The sequence below is a fragment of the Amblyomma maculatum genome, chromosome 8 (assembly GCF_055883805.1).
Source record: "Amblyomma maculatum isolate TAMU_Amacu chromosome 8, ASM5588380v1, whole genome shotgun sequence".
In the NCBI taxonomy this organism is placed as follows: domain Eukaryota; kingdom Metazoa; phylum Arthropoda; class Arachnida; order Ixodida; family Ixodidae; genus Amblyomma; species Amblyomma maculatum.
The window spans coordinates 95,711,401-95,728,880 of record NC_139351.1 but is presented as its reverse complement, the minus strand read 5'-3'; the positions used below and the strand labels follow the sequence as shown (position 1 = coordinate 95,728,880).

At 44.9% G+C, this 17,480-nt stretch overlaps 1 protein-coding gene across 1 annotated transcript in view; it reads left to right on the top strand.

Moving 5' to 3' along the window:
- Positions 1-15,519, top strand: part of LOC146181883 (glucose-6-phosphate exchanger SLC37A4-like) — a 28,628-nt gene extending 13,109 nt beyond the window's left edge. Inside the window, exons 7-9 of the mRNA XM_084575862.1 lie at positions 2,482-2,592; positions 11,077-11,215; positions 15,254-15,519. Coding sequence (XP_084431988.1) covers positions 2,482-2,592; positions 11,077-11,215; positions 15,254-15,519 — 516 coding nt within the window. The remainder of the gene's footprint in view (positions 1-2,481; positions 2,593-11,076; positions 11,216-15,253) is intronic.
- The last annotated feature ends 1,961 nt before the right edge of the window (positions 15,520-17,480 follow it).

The following is a 17,480-nucleotide window of genomic DNA, read 5'->3' as shown; positions in this document are numbered from 1 at the left end:
TCACTAGGCCACGCCCATCGAAGATAAACGTCAACGTGCATTTGTTACACTCTTAATTACTCCTGCATGCCGTAATTAGAACTTCTTTAATTAGCTGCATATTCATTAGCATACGCTAGTAGGATATCCCTTTATGTGTTACAACACGACATACCTGCAAATCGCCACTTATGTCGAAGTCTTACATAGTGCCTTCGTGCCCTAGTCTGCCTGACTGGCGACCAATCATTTATAATCCCGACTTATATTTATAGAAATTTTTTTTTTACGTGAAGCCAAATTACGGTATGAAGTGAAGTCTTTTGAGACATATGCCGATGCTTAATTCACGTTAATGACAACCATACGTGATGTAAGTTTCTAGGCACAACGCAGGAGGGAAGTTGGTTTCTCGATGCTATGCCGACTCCAGCTGTTGCGCTCAACGGGAAAAGAATAAGAGGACACTTAAGAGTAGACATGGTAGTACCTTTAACACCGCAAAGGGAACGGCCAAACGGGAGGCATTAACGCTCTCCTATCAAACACTTAGACACTTTCTTACAAAAAACTAATTTACGACTCATTTTGACCATTATCTGTAACCATCAACTATCACATTGAAAGTGAGCATATAAAACGATCAATAACCTGATTCGCTTGGCATAGCAAAAGAGCCGACAGCCACTGACAGAAAAGAAAGCATATATTTTTTGTAATTGTGAATTATAATTAAACAGAAATTATTGACGAGAAATTAGAAGAAAAAAAACGCGTCCCGTGTCCACGTCCGCTACTCTGGAGGAGGGTGGCGCTAGCGAACACTCTCAAGCATAGATAGCACGCAACACGAATGCATGCCTAATAAAATGGAAGATAGAACAGCCATCGCCATAGCTCGGGGATAGAGCCCCGGACACGAAATTCAGAGATCGTGAGTTCGGATCTCACCGTCGACGTGTGTTCTTTTTTCTTCTACACTGTAAACATTTACCTCTACATTTCATTTATACTTCACACTAATAATAATAATAATAATAATAATAATAATAATAATAATAATAATAATAATAATAATAAGAATAATAATAATAATAATAATAATAATAATAAAACATTCCCTGTGCTTTCATTTTGTGTCAGTGGCCCTTCGCTCCCATCCTTTGCTATCTCACAGCGAAGCCTCTCATTTTCCCTGCATTTGTTTGCTCATTCGTTTCGAGACCTTAAACCATGGAAAACCAAGCGAAATAAACCCCCCCAAAATACTTCTGCCGTGACTACCTCACAGTAAGCTGGCGTGGGATAACATCGGTGCACCTGGAATACGAAATTCACTAAGCGACCTTGATTATTAGAAGCGGCTGTATTTCTTATGGCCGTTGCTGTCCGTGCTTCAATCCTGCGTCCCATCCATTTATTATTTTTGTTTCATTGCCCCCTCTGTAACGCCGTTCGGTATAGGTACATAGAGGTTGAAGTAAAATTAGCCCCGCTCTTTCTAGTTCATTTACTAGTACCACGGTTAGCTTTAATTAAAAACAAACTCTTTAAAATAGTAATATCTGTCGTGTTTCAGGAAACAAGACACTAAAACAGATACCGAATGAGGTAACGAGGGTTACAGCTGAGCCATCTTCTTTTTTGCTAAGCCACTCATAGTCATTCTCAGTCATAGCTTTCCTTTTTCAGTCATTCGAAGACATTTTCATTTTGTCCGAGTCATTCACTATTATCTTTGCTGAGTCGATCTTTTTTTTTTTCATTTTTGGGCTCTTCCTGGGGTAGCTAACTTAAGGCTTCTGCCTCTTCTCCCTTACACGTGGAGAGAGAAATTTCCTCTCTCCATATTCCACGGCTGGGAGGTGGCAAATTGACACTACGCCGGACGTCGTCATTTCTTTACGATGAGGCTGCTATAATGCGAACACGCTAAAGCAACCGAAGCTCATTTCCACGCACGATACCGTTCCTGCTTGTGGGCCCTGTTAACTGAGTTGGTCATAGCCTTGCCTCGTTTTTAAGGCGAAAGCCTTTAATGGCTCATCGTTGTCAGTCTGTCGGCAAAGCCTGTCATACTATAGCTCATCCTGACAGCCATGCCGAGCCCATTTCTGCGGTTCAAGTGTCCACATAGGTGTGTGACAGATACTATAGCTTTTCCTTTCCTATGAACCAGTTTACGTTATCTTATCTTTGTCTAGAGTCATGCCAACGCCGTTTTCATGGAGATCGCCGCCGTTGACGTCATGGCGCATCCTAGCAACAACGTGACGTCATGGGAGTAGGTGGCGGCGCGATATGAGTCGTGGGGAAAAAGTGTTGGCACGATGTAAAAAAAGAAAGGTCGTGTGCATCAAATCCGCTTCAGGCGCTTCTACCGCGCTAAAAGGCTTTCGTCTCATTGCACTTTAGTGGTCCAAAGTGCCCCCTCTAATTTTTTATATATGCTGAAGTCGTGCGTACTAGAATTAATGAATGAACATATGCGCACGAATGCAGGGCGACACCAGCGGGGCGAGTCCCAGAGTTCCAGTGTCAGTGGTGTTAGTCGCAGGAGCCACCGTGGCTTTCCACGTCTTTGGTTACAGCATCACGGAACACTCGTCGGAGGTAGGTTCTCGCGCAGTGTCATCTTGCGTTCGCTTCCAAGTGCTACTGAAGCTGCGCTTTGATCCCAATCATTTCATGGCAGCAGCAGTGTCAGGGTTGCTTAGGAAGGAGGGCGGGGGGGGGGGGGGGGGGGCGTGCGACGACGCTTGCAGTACTCGCAAACAGAAAACGGAGCGAAGAAGTGCATGTGTTGTCCACTTCGTGCCGTCCTTCTGTTTCGAAAGATACACGCTTTCTTGGTTTGTTATGGAATAGTTAACTGTGCATTGCTGGCGTAGAATCGCATCTCCCCCTTTCCCCCCTCTTCTGCTAGAGAATATTCATTTTCAGGTTTACATAATCGTAAGGTTCCCTTGCATTACGCAGCTTAAAGTGTCTGGTTTGGTTTGGGGAGGTGTACCGTCCCAAAACAGCTTAGGCTATGAGAGACACCGTAGTGGAGGACTCCAGAAATTTCGACCACCTGGGGTTCTTTAACGTGCACTGACATCGCACATCACACGGTCGCCTTGCTTTTCGCCTCCATCGAAAAGCTGCCGCCGAGGCCGGGGTTCGATCCCACATCCTTGGCCACAGTAGTCGAGTGCCTTAACCACTGCACCACCACGGCGGTGTCACTGGCTGGCGGGTGATCTCACATGTTCTTCATCCTGCTCAGTTGGGAGGTAATTGTGTGATTGCGAAGTAGTAACGTCACCAAGTTTTTTGCCATGACGTGCACCGGCGGCACGGTTTGCTTCTTAGCTTCGTAATGGCGCACTTATTGTGATCAATAATTTCTTGGCTAATGGGTGGTGTGGACAGGATGCATGAATGTAAGATGTGCACATCAGATAGCAATCATGAGAACGACGGTAACAATAATTAGGAATTTGACACGAGCATTAACGATAAAGAGATAGGTCATAGCATCGTTTTTCACGGATTACTAGTTAGTCATGATAATATAGATAAGATTCTTAACGCACTTCAATTGAAATTTAGATAACCAATTACGGTAAACATAGGGCGTCGTCAGGAAGGGATAATGATTGATGGTTAGTGATAATGGAAGTTACAGTAAGTACAAGTTAATAACGTCATAGACCAATAACGTGATCGGGTATAACTAGTCACGTGATCGATATAGTCATGATACAGATTATGTTACGCTAGCATCCGATAAAATTTCTAGACGAGAGGTTGTGGGCGCCAAAATAACATCTGACGTCGAAACAGAATGTCAGCAATAACGAGCTGATGTTTCGCAGCAATATGTCTAGACAATAAGTTGTGACCGTAGGAATAACTAGGTATGGAACTTGGAATGCTTTCGCTTTTCCGTACGTAAGGAGACTTGGGTGCACCCCTTTAATTTTGGCCCCTTTACTGATTGTAAGGTATTCAAAGGCCTAGTATTCGTCACCAAATGAAAATTGAGGGCTTTAAGACAGCTTTGAACAAAACGTGCCCCAAAACGGCTTGTTTGAAATTCAACTACGTGCAATTGGATCACAATGTCCCATTCGAGCACGAATAATCGCGAATCCGCTGCCCTAGAAGGGAAGTCGTGCTACAAAGACTCAATTCAACTTTTCTTGCGCGAAACCCACCAATTATAACCTGCCGCCTTTAGTTACAACATGGCATTGAGGTTACAAAATTCAGGTCGCCAATACTATACGAATCTTTTAATTGTCTGAGTGCGAGTGCAGGGACCATGTTTTGGAACGGTTGGGAGAGCATTCAACCAATATCAACATGATCACGCATCGTCTAACTGCATCTCATTTTTTTCACTACCAAATGAAAACGTCTTCGTTGCGTTATATGAAAATTGCTATGCGTGGCCGGCAGATGGCGTTAGTTACTTATATCCTGGGATATTGTGTTTGTGAAGGATGTAACAGCTGAAATGTTTCGGAGCGACAAATTCATAAATTATTTCGTTTGACGTAAACCCCATCTGTCGTGTTTAGTTGCATCAGGAACTCCAGCTTTGGTCTCCACTTCTTTTTTTCCGCGCGTTCACCTGTACATGGCTCAACGAATCTGTTATTCGAGTTGGTGCGTCACATGACTTAATCGAGGCACGAAAAATTTAGAAGCTTTTAGAAAAACCGGCGACGACACAGACATTACTACTGCAGCCATCCACTGTGCCCCAATCACGACGTCATAATTTTTTTCTGAATGTCTGAATGCTTCCAAGTATCGTACCAGGGTCCCGTGTCAGGGCGACCGATGTCGCTTTATAACGAGCTCGCAGTCCGACAGGAAGCGGCAATGCCGATAGCAGACGCCCCGCCGCGGTAGGTCAGTGACTTAGTTTCGCTTTTTTACTTCTCATTCGATGAATTTTATATTGGATAAAGTTCGCATAAGTGCTTTTGTTAGTCTATTACATAACGAAAAAAAAACCCAGTCTAGCTGCACAGTATTTGGCGGGGATGACGCAAGCATATTATAACGCAAGAGCGTTAGTATCTCCTTGTAAAATAAAATTCTCCGTCGGCAGTGGCAGCGACCGTTTGAAGGCTGGCAGCCTCGGAAAATCACGGACATACCTCTAGCAGATGGAAGTTAACGGTTGACATGACCAGGCACCGCATACCCCTGGCAGATGGAAGTTAACGGTTGACATGACCAGGCACCGCATACCCCTGGCGGATGGAAGTTAACGGTTGACATGATCAGGCACCGCATACCCCTGGCAAATGGAAGTTAACGGTTGACATGACAAGGCACCGCATACCCCTGGCAGATGGAAGTTAACGGTTGACATGACCAGGCACCGCATACCCCTGGCGGATGGAAGTTAGCGGGTTACATGACCAGGCCCCGATAATTAAGTCTCAGGCGCTACGGCGCATCGGTGCACATCTCCCACTAGCTCATGGACGTCGTCGACGTGCGATTGGTCGGAAGGCTGAGTGACGTCACGAGATATGACGCCATGGTCGGGTTGCCAACTGTGCAGCTCCTTCAACATAAAGGGAGACGGGAATCTAATTCACGGGACCCTTGCACCCTCCGTATGAACCTCGCCGCTTCAAAAAATTGCAAGCATGCCTCTGAGAACTGTCATGGGAGTGTCCCATTCCCTGAACAAGAGGCTACAATGATCTCATTCAGCTCGAAAACTTCGCTTAGAGGAACTGCCCAGTCGGAAAAAAGTACAGATTTTCTGTTGTTGCAACTGTGCGGTATTCGACAATGAACCTGTTGTGGCGTCATAAATGTCTGTAATAACGTCAGAATTTTCTGTACTGACAATAGAAAAGCACTACACGACTACAGATCGAGGAGTACGATAAATAGAACTACAGGAAAGTTCTACAAAATTACAGAAAATCCTGGTGTTTACGACAGAACTACAAATATTTTGTCTTATTTTAGTAGTTTTTGTAGCTTTTTTATAGTGGGTATCGACGGCTACGGGACATCTAAAGAGGTCTGATTCACCTAGAGGAAATTTTCACCGCACAATATATGATTAAAAAACTAGCATTTGTGTCTTTGTCATTTTTTGCATAGGTTATAACATAGTTCTGTAGCTGTGTATAAAAGTGTATAAATCTAACGCTCTCTCGTAATTCCGCATGAATCTTGTTTACCATCTGTATCTTTTATATAACTACACAAACTGGTCGCACTGAGCGGCTTTAAATTGGAAGGGTGAACAGAAAGCTAATGTAGCTGTGTAAGGAGAGATGGAGTGAGAAAAATCAAAGGGTGTTCAGCTTACGCTTGATAATGTACATTCTGAGCACGAATTACCGCATAAGGGAGTAAGAGGGGAGTACTATGTTGTCTAGCACACTCCTTTATAGGGGCAGCGTACGCTGCTCAAGTTGTAGGGTATACTTTTCGATCGTGAGATTAACAGAATAAGATACTTTCGGGAATAGTCATGTTCCCACCTGAAATACTATTAAATAATAATAATAATGTTAAATCAGTGCAGCTAGCAATGGAAGGAGGCGAATTTAGAAAAAAAAAAAGGTTTGAAATCTGGGTTAAAATATGAGTAACTAAATCAACCGCGCGTGCTTTGAAGGGAGAATCTTCTTCGGTCGTCGAACTTAAGAATTCTACATTTTTAGTGATGAAAAAAATACCGCTAGGCCTGAGGTACTCTGCTCCTATTAGATAATGTGCAGAGGACATACAACTCCGACTTTACGCCTTGAAAATTTCTGTTTAGACAATAAAAATTGTACCGGGAGTTCACTTGCAATAAAGGCTTGATTTTCTCTCTTAACAAGTGAATAAATGATATAGCATTTTATTAGACCAAACAATAATTTTGTTACACTCAAGTAGAAGTTTCGAGTACGTGCGCTCCGTCGAGCTCATGACCATTGGAATTGGCACAATTTGTTTCCGTTAGTTACGAAATAGAGGGGTTCTAAAACGCGCACGCGCGATGGGCTAAGTTGGTTACCTCCACATACCCTGCATTCCTTTCTCGAAGCTTATATATTTCCATCTCCCCTCAGTTCTGCGTTCCTCTTTGGGTTACACATTAATCACAATATAATCACAATACAATCACAATATAATCACAACTCTTAATTTCGGCTTTTAATACGATATACGCTTGTTTTGTGCCGCATTCTACAACGTGCTGCGCTGCTGAAACGTATTAATCCGGTTCAACAGCTGCATGTAGACACTAGCGTGTGATTGCACGGTGGAAGCAAATACAAGGCTGGCTCTGAGGTCACCTGTTAGTGATAAAGCTTGTGAAACGAAGCACGATAAAAAAAGAGCAAAACTAAAAATAAATCTTCTTCAGCTGGTCTGACGGACGAAGTCGTCGGAACATCGTGCTGACGCCCGCAGCGGGCCCATTTTCGCGCGCATTTTAGACGAGTGAGCAGCCCCATATAGCAAACTAATAGAGAAATCCCGCCGGGGTGGCGCCGTGTTTACGAGGCTCGACTACTGTTCCCAAGGATGCGGGATCGAATCCCGACCTCGGAGGCCGCTTTTCGATGGAGGCGAAAAGCAAGGCGCCCGTGTGCTGTGCGATGTCAGTGCACGTTAAAGAACCCAGGGGGTCTAAATTTCCGGAGACCTCCACTACGGCGTCGCTCATAGCCTGAGTCGCTTTGGGACGTTAAACCCCACATGCCAAACCAAACCAAACCTGTCACTCGCAGACAACAGCGCACCCACAAGCGGCGGACGTGCTGCTTGAGAATGCAAGTGGGACGTGCAGAGTTCGATCTCTTCTGCAGCCGGGCACTAATTGTTTTATTTAGCATAAAACTATGCTCCACTGCGAGATACTTTTGTTTTTGCTATAAAAGACTTTTTCGCTCTCCTGACAGCTGTCTCCTCGTGTGCGAGAACTCTCCACTGAAGTGATGTTCGTATTTCAATTTTTGGGGCTCAACAAGAGCGTAAGATCTGTTATGAATAGCTTGCAAATATGACTAAGAAATGGCGTAACGATGGAGCTTGTCAGTCCAACGATGTATTGCACAATGTACCATATTTGGATGCAAATTATTCCCAGTATTTAACCAAAATCTGATATTATACCTGCTCTCGCGAGCACCTAATCAATGCTACACAATGATGCAATTTATATTTGCTTAAGTACCCAACCAGAATATACTCTGTTTCGAACCCGACCACTTCGGCCACGTTTCGATGGAGTCGACACGCAAAGGCGTGTGTGTACTATGCGCTGTTAGTTCTCTTTAAAGGACCCCAGATGGACTAAATTATTCCGGCGCTCTCCTCTGCCACACCTCTTTCTTTCACTCCCACCTTTCTTTCCTTTACGGTAGGGTTCAGACGTCCACCTGCGCTTCTGCGGTTCTTTCTTTCTTTCTTTCTTTCTTTCTTTCTTTCTTTCTTTCTTTCTTTCTTTCTTTCTTTCTTTCTTTCTTTCTTTCTTTCTTTCTTTCTTTCTTTCTTTCTTTCTTTCTTTCTTTCTTTCTTTCTTTCTTTCTTTCTTTCTTTCTTTCTTTCTTTCTTTCTTTTCAGTTAAAACGTTAACTGCAAGAATTAACTTAATGGCTACCTGGTTACCATCATTCACCTTTATTTCATTTGTGCCGTCTTAGTGCTTCAAAAAGTGCATCTTCAAAATGGTCTTGAAATACTATAATGGATTATTGATTGAACACTGTGTGTTTTAGGTAGTCATTTTTTGGTCTTAATATAAGGGATGAAAACGCTTAGGCATCTGATCACTATACTGATACTTCATTACCGAAAATTGTACCCTTCGTATAAGAATTGTTGCGCAACAATTAAATCATGCTTAGTGACACAGAGGCGTATGGGACAGCATCTCATAAATGTTATTTTGATTTAGCATGTATCATTGTATACGGGCATACGGGGTAAGGGAGGCGGAGTGGGGTACAGTTACGATCAAGACCGACTGAAATACAGACCTGCACAAAAAGCAGGGTCCTATGGGACCGCGTGCGCTAACTTTCGTTTCCTTTTTCGCCGTTGAGGGCGCTCGGTTGACCTGTTCGTTTGTCATTTTCATCATCATCAAATCACAAATTAATATAAACAAACTCTACCCAAATTAAAAAAAAAAAGGTCTTTGTCCGAGTTATACTTCAAAAATTTTGCCCTTTTGTATTTTAGCGGAGAGTGTTTATTTTTATGTTTTTCTCTCACCAGAAGACATACCTCGATTCCGTTTTGTGCGAAGGCACTGCAGTTACTCGCTGCACATGCGCAGAAGAGGTGCTTGCGCATTACTGCGTGGACAGATAATTAAACGATAACGATGAAGAAAAATGACAGAACTAATAGACCCTTCTTATTGACAGGTTTACAGTAGCGCTAGGCTACCCGTAGTGTTCGTTTCCTTGCGGCGAAGGTTATGAACTAGAAGGTGCGCGCTGGAGCAGTGCTATCTGTGCAGGTCTGTATTTCAGTCGGTCTTGGTTACGATTTACTCGCACGAAGAGACGCTGGGAAACATGCCGGCGTGATGTCGTGAAAAGCGATCAGCGGATGACGTGGGGTGGAAAAAAGCCGACGCGATCAAGGATATTCACGAGAAGAACGTTTCTTTTCTACAGCATGCTACTTTAACAAATTATCGCCTATGTAAACTAATGACAGCGACATTAATGCTCGTTTCTAAATCATTTATTACACTTAAGAATCGAGTAAAACAGCGCTAGGTGAGACGGGTCACGTGCATGTGTCTGTCATTCACGTGGGTCGTCTCACCTAGCGCGGTTTTACACGATTCTTGAGCATGTGCAAACCAGCCCGTATTTGCCCTCTTCTGGCATTTATTACGCCATGGCAATTTCCTTTTAATTACCTGAGACCCCATTGCGAGTCCTATAGCTGTAGACATTTCTGTTGCACGGAGCTGCACAAGAAGCTGCACGAGAAGAGAGCTCCTTCCAACTCGACCGTGTCATCTAGTCTCGTGACGTCCGACAACTCACAGACCAATCACACATCCGGCGACTTCTATGAGCGAGAAAGAAATGAGCGCCGAGGCGCCATTGCACCTCTGATTTTTCAGTGTCCGGTCATATCACTTGCCAACTTCTATCAGCCAGGTGCATGCTCATGCTTTTTCAATGTTGCCAGGCTTCAAATGGCGGTCGAGGCCGCCGATGCCGGCGGACAATTTTGTAGCGAGCGCTACATTGGCCAGAGTCTCGCGATTCCGCCGTGCCCGCCCGAGGAGCGAATAAAGAAGTCGTGGAAGGCGCTAGCTGGCAGCTGACATGGCCGAGCACCAACTTGACGTAGGGCTTCCTGACATTACGCTTGGCAGGAGCTGCCAACTCGGGTCTGTCCTTTCATATGGGAGGGTGAGATCACAATTAGCCTGCAAAAACCTTTGCATTCACATTATTCTTAGGCCACGTAGACACGTTCATATGGCTCGTTTGAGGCGGGGCTTTTTGGCTGGTAGCGTACGCTATCGCGTCATCGCGAAGGTCGGAGTGAGAACAGAGAGAAAGAGGTGCCGTAGTGGAGGGCTTCGGAACACCGCGCGATAGAGGCTTTCGCCTCATCGCACTTTAGTGGTCGAAAGTGCTCCTTATGGCATAAATAAAGCTGAAACCATGGAGTAAACTATGTGCAAAGCCATATCTTTACTTTCAAGCTGGACCTAAGCGTAGCCATGCAGATAGCTCTCGTGTAACTCTAGGTTTAACCACAAGCTAAACACAGCTATTTTTTTCTTAGTGGTGCTAACAACATCCTCGCGTCAGAAGAAAACAGGTTGTGGCTGAAACAGAATTTTCGAACAAATTCCGCAATCTTTGGGACCGTCGGATCATGCGACAATACCGGAAAGGCTACAGGTGGTGGTGGTAGTGGTTATTTATATACAAAAGAAAGGAAAAGATGTTTGCCAGCTCCCGAGGACGTGTTTGATACTTGTGCTTTATCACAATCAGAGAAATCACAGATGCATGAGAGAAACAATACGGAGCCTATGGCAATAATTCATCATCCACTGTTTCTAATATGCAATACATGCAGCTGCTCATCGGTGTCATCGGTCTGGTCCTGGGCGCATGCCTGTACGGGGCCATGGCCATCTTTGGAGTGGTGGCCTCCGAGTGCGTGCCACCGCACCTGTCGGGAACCTCGCACGCCATCGTAGCCTTCGGCGGAAGCCGTGAGTAGTACCGATGGGAAAGCAAAGGGCAAACATTACAGGCTAACTGGGATACTTTTTAGTTGAAGCATTCGGAGAGAAAAGACATGTCTTCCCGCTTTCTACCTTTTCTCCCTAATTCCAGGGGCTAAAGAGCACCAGGTGGTCGAAATTTCAAATCCTCCGCCACAACGTCTCTCATTGCCTGAGTTGTTTTGGGTCGTTAAACCCTAAAAACCTAAACCAAACCAATCTTTTACTAGCATCGGCTTCCGTCTTCTTCTCTTTGTTCTACTCTAATCACTCTTCCCTTCTGGATTCTTTTGCTCGCTTTTACTCGTGGCTTGGTACTTGGCTTGGCTTGCTTTTGCTTTCGGATTTCTACAACGTGCATAATTGACAGTCTTTGGCTATACGACTCAATGTTGGCGTCCGTGGAGATTTGTGGCAGTAAAGCTGGCACGCTTAGAGATGAGACAAAGCGGAAAAAGGTTTGATTTGCCCCTTCGTTGTGTGGTGAAGCCCGCTGGAACAAAATGTCACCCGCGGCATTTAGAGAGACATATTTTGTGCTGTTCTTTCTTTTATGTCAAAATCAAGGGAAGAGTTCAAAGTTGTGAAAAGCCATTAGGAACTGATGACATGACAGCGTTTCAAACACAAGGATAATTTCATTTTTTTAGTTTTGCATATTTTAATTTTCTTGCATTTTATTTTTTAAAATCAGCAAACATTGCCTTTTCATTGTGAGCAGTTTGACGCCTTTGTCGGTTTTAACTAATTTCAAATAATTGATCAATTGCATTCCTTATACATTTTAAAAATTAGCATCACCCAGCATTGTTTTTTTCTTCTGAGCATCTTTCATGCACTTTTTCCAAATTTATCATTTCTTTACTCAGCAATTATGGAAGTATTAGGAATTTCAATTAAACTCAATCGCATGTCACAGATGAAATAATCGTCAATCACAACAGAAACAAATTACCTTCGTATGCTTGCTTTACGTAGCCACCGCGGTTATTTACGACATGGGGAGCCGACAACTACAAATACTACTGCTACGATACCGATGGCTCTTCGACTTAACGAGCTATAAAAGCTCTCGCCTTAACTCATCTGTACGCCCATCATAGCAAACAAATGTTGTTCCTTATAAAGAACAGCCCTATTTAAAGGAGTAAAGTTTGGTTTCTTTACCTGGGCCCCCTCCCTGAAAAAAAAAAAAAATGAAGACGAACCGCCGCAGAAGCAGTCACTAGATTTCGAACCCAAAGACGTGAGGTCAAAGGCCGGACGCGGCGGCCGCTTTTCGATGAAGGCGAAAAGCAAGACGCCCATGTGCTGTGCGATGCCAGTTCACGTCAAAGAACCCTAGGAGATTGAAATGGTCCGGAGCCCTCTACCGCGGCGTTCCTTGTAACGTGATTTGATTTTGGACGTTAAATCTGGTAAGCCAAACCAATTGGAGCCAGTATATAATGAGGCGAAAGACGGCTGCCACCACAAATCAGATATTCACCAGTTCAAGGCTTCACTCTATATGAGACTATTTTACTCTAAGAAATTCTTTCTATTTCTTTGTCCGCAGATTATGTTCTGGAAGATAAAAGAAAGTGTACTACGGCTTCCCGAAATTTGGCACTGCAACCTCACCTCCCTCTCGCCGTTCAATCTCGATTACTGAAGCGGCCTCCCTGAAGTCAATCTCAGGCTTTACGTAACACTACGGCTCCTCAGTATGCTGGATGGGAAAATAAAGAGTTCAAAAATAAGCGCGTCATATCACGCGAAACGTTGTCTATGCGTTAGAAGGATTTTCGCTGTTAAAAACGCAGATACATATATTGAAGTTCTGCCTTTCATCCATGTAGTTTAGTTGTACAAGCCGCCACTTGTACACTGTCTTAGTTAGTTTCCGGCTTTCGGGCGCCTGGCTGTATTCTACAAACCTAAACCACAATCTAGAATAATTTGAGGCTTAGGGTTCCCGTAGCAGTCGAGCGAAGAGCGCCTTCTTCTTACTTAATGCCTATGCATGCCTGTTCGCAATTTATCCACAAAAAAATTGCGAGGGACTTTGACTAAAGTAGTGAAAGTGCCGCATTCTGCTACGCAACTGGTACTAATTAATAATTTATTTAGTAATTAATAAATAAATAAATACCCAATAAATATTTAGTAATTATTTATTCAATTATACGCTAATTAATTAGTATTTGATTATTGGTTGGCATATGGCCATATAAGGCGCGCATTGGCTCATACTGTGATGGTGCCCTTTGATTGGTCGATACCTCTATGACGTCATCCCGCCTAATAATTATCTAGTAATTATTTATTGAATTACATGCTAATTAATTAGTATTTGATTATTGGCTGGCATATGGCCATATAAGGCGCACATTCGCTCGTACTGTGATGGTGCTCTGTGATTGGTCGATACCTCTATGACGTCATCCCGCCTCGGCCAATCAGAGCCGCCGCAAAAGCGGGACATATTTTGTCCACAACAGCATGAGACATTAAAGGCTTTCGCCTTAAAACGGCTTTGTATGCGGCGCTTTTCATAAGGACAGTGGTAGTACGTTAGCGGTTGGACGTAAATTTTCTTTAATTTCATTCGGGCTTGTGCCATATTGGTCGGGTATACCCGGTGACGCGGGCTACGTTGTATGACGTCCCGCTTATTATGCCGGAAATACGGTCATTGTGCCAATTGAATAAACTAAATGGCCATATCACATGGCCGTTCCGGAGCCGCCAACGAATGACGGTGCACGACGATGATGTTTGGTATGCATGACGTGTTTTCTCATCGCTGTTTTTACCTCGGCAAAGAAGCTGTGTGGCGGTTGTGGCATGAACGAGTGCAGTCTGTGACCCGAGTTGACTGGATGCGACCGCGGGAATATGTGGCTTGCGACTACATCAAGGCTCATTGGTGTTAGTAGCGAAGGCGAAGCTAGAGTGAAGTCTAGCGCCAATTGTCAGCAGCATGAGTTCGTCCTTATGCTACTTAAAATGCATGTTCTCTATATGTTCTAAAAGGCAGCCCTTATACTGCAGTGGGGAAGTACAATACTGCCTACAGCGCTAGTGCGATATTTGTATGCAACACACAAGTAGCGTATTATACCCATGTCATGTTTATACATTAATTTGTCTCGTGGGATAGTTCGGCTACCTCTTTTGCGTAACTATTCTGAGTTGTGCATTCTATTATTGAAAGAAGAAATTACATTTTTAAATTAAACAATTGTGCGATTGCTTTAGTTAGTGAATTGCGTTAGTGAACTCGATCAATACAATTCTAAAGACCTGTTGCTTGTAAACTCGCATGCTCGAAAACAGTTCCTAAACAAGGAGCCGTCTCCTGGAGATATATTTCGTCACACTGAGACAATTAGCCGGGCCTGTTTGTACGTTAACGCTTCGAAATGCACCGCGACACACAAGGACGGGACAGAAGTAAAAGATACGAGCGCTGCATGACGATGTAAAAACTGTATTAGCACAGTCATCACCAGGGAATTCCTCTTTGATCATCCTTGTCTCTTGTGTCGCGTTGAACATCGACAGGTCCCAACATCCCCCCTTTTTGTTTTGCCAAAACGACTCGAAAGCTATGGCTTCATCACCAGGGAATTCCTCTTTGATCATCCTTGTCTCTTGTGTCGCGTTGAACATCGACAGGTCCCAACATCCCCCCTTTTTGTTTTGCCAAAACGACTCGAAAGCTATGGCTTCATTGTGTATTTGTCCACTCACTTTGGAGATGATGCTGGCTCAACACTAAGAGTAGAGTCAATGGATAATATATTTTCCAGCTACAAATAAAGCTACAAGCCGCCATTTCTTTATCGACTTCTACGCAAGATAAGTCGCTGCAATGCTCCTGTATTATCCATCATGGCAGGGTTGCGTCCAGACCGGCCGCGTCTGTGATCGGTCGCTTGTCTCCTTCAGGTCTAGCCAGTATTAACGTCACGATGAATCAAATAAATATAAACTTTACAAAATGCAAACATAGCTTCATGTTTTCCACTTCACACGCAGTGGGCGGAGTGATGTCCGGCCTTCCCCTGAGCTTGGTTGCGGAGTACTACGGCTGGTCAGCGGTCTTCCTCCTCCTGGAGGTGATCAGCGCTTTCACAGCGCTAGCACTGTTCGCAGGCATGAACTTCGACTCCAGGATCAGGGGCAGCGCAACCTCCGCCGCTGCTGTGAACACTAACGTCTTTACCGTGGTGGCCCCCAGCCACATCGACGGCAGTCTTGACTCTCCGCCATCACACCAGGCGGCGTTTGCCGAGCCGTCGTAGCGCACGACGCCGCATTCTGGAAGTGGGAAACATGCTTCAACGCAACTCGTGCACAGCATCTATTCTTAATCAACTTCGAACATCTTGTTTTACGTTTCTTTTTGATACGAACTGATTTAGCAGTCGGTAACTCTCCATACCCTGTTTACAGAGACAGTGCCAACTAATTGTTGCCACTCTCTCGAATCAAGAAATTTGGACTCGGGACATACCAAGAAGTGTGACAGAGTCGTGGGAGTTGCACCTGTTAGTGCGATTGGGGCAAGTAGCAAGTATAGATTTCATCGCAACAATCTGCGCTAGTTAACTCGTTATCAATTAAAATAAATGTCGCCATCTGTTCATTCCGGCACCATTATTTTTGTATTCGTGAGCACGTTTCTTATAAATCGCAAATAAGGTATTCTTTTTATGTAACTGTAAAAGAAAAGTTTGATTCTGAGCGTCTCACGGGATTTGTGCCTCTAAGTCATAGTTTATTTATGCTAATATTTATATTGAATAGTATGTTCTTCAACGACACTAAAATTAGCTCGAAATATGGGGCTCTATAAGGGGAGAGAGGGAGGAAGAAGGGAAGAAGCGTGCCTTTCATAATTGGTTCACAGGAATTGAAAGGCGGAGTATCTGTCACTTTTGGTTCTGTGGAAACCTGACTCGGAACATCGGGCGGGCCTCCACAATAGTTCTACGTCCATGCAACTGTTCATGACACACGCGCGTGCACACTGTATACAAAACACTGATGGCCGACGTGGGGCGATCGGTCGTTATCGTCCGGAATAGCACACTCGGAGCGTTCGGTCACAGCGCGCACTATTTGGCGAGGTGAAATAGGCGGGTCATCAGGCCCGCCCGTTCGATATATTCACAGGCTACGTGTGTTCGCTCGTGGACGCGCGCACTGCCCGGCGGCCACAGGAGCACAGCTACGCTGTCCTGCATTACCCCCAGCGCTCTGTAAGCCGCCAGCAACTGACGTCGTGGTTCGGCCAGCGCGGCGCAGAGTAGACGATGTTCGAGAGTCTCTACCGCACCACAGCCGTCACACACGTCACTGGTGGCGAGTCCGTGGTGCATCCGTCGTTTCCCAGGCCACCACATCCAATGCGTGCCACACACATCCAAGGATCATTTCGCGTTACAGCCGAGTCAGCAAGCGGCCGCTGACACTGTGAATGCGCTCACCTCTTGCGATGCGTGGGTCGGGGTGCTGCGTCCGGAGGTGGTCGTCGATTACCGCACAAACGTCCTCCAAAGCGAGTTGCTGGTCGCTAGGAGGAAGTTCATGTGTTGCGGTCGCGAGCTCGTCGGCACGTTCGTTGCCCTCAATACCGCAGTGCCCGGGGATCCACTGTGCAAATTTCCGACGATTACGTTACTTCCTAATGCGAAATTTGATCGCAGCTCATCAGCTGCTTCACCTATTTTGATAGATTAAGGTAAAGATCTCGAGCAAGGTATGCATGTACAATTACAGACAACGTTTTTCATTTTTCACACATATTTCGTCACGAAATACTCCACTAACAGTTCTTGACTTGAATGAAGAGCGCAATTAAGTCATCGCGAGCTTGCGGGAGGCAGCGCATGGGTCCACAGAAACGTTGCGCGGCAAAGAGACTAATGCCACACGCTCTGCCTCCCGCAAGCTCGCGATGACTTAATTGCTCTCTTCATTCAAGTTAAGAACTGTTAGTGGAGTGTTTCGTGACGAAATATGTGTGAACGTGGACCCACAGGAACGTTGCGCGGCGAAGGGACTAATGCCACATGAGGGTGGCAGTTCCTGGCCCTAAGGGGCTGGGATAGGTTAACACCGCTTGCGGCGGGGACTAGCCAGCCACCGAATTTTATCTGTTGTAGGCCGTCATTGCACCCGCCACTGGTTCGGTGGTGGACGACGGTTGTTGTTGCGGCGCGCGTCTTTTTCTCCCTGTTCCTTTTCGTACTTCCTTATT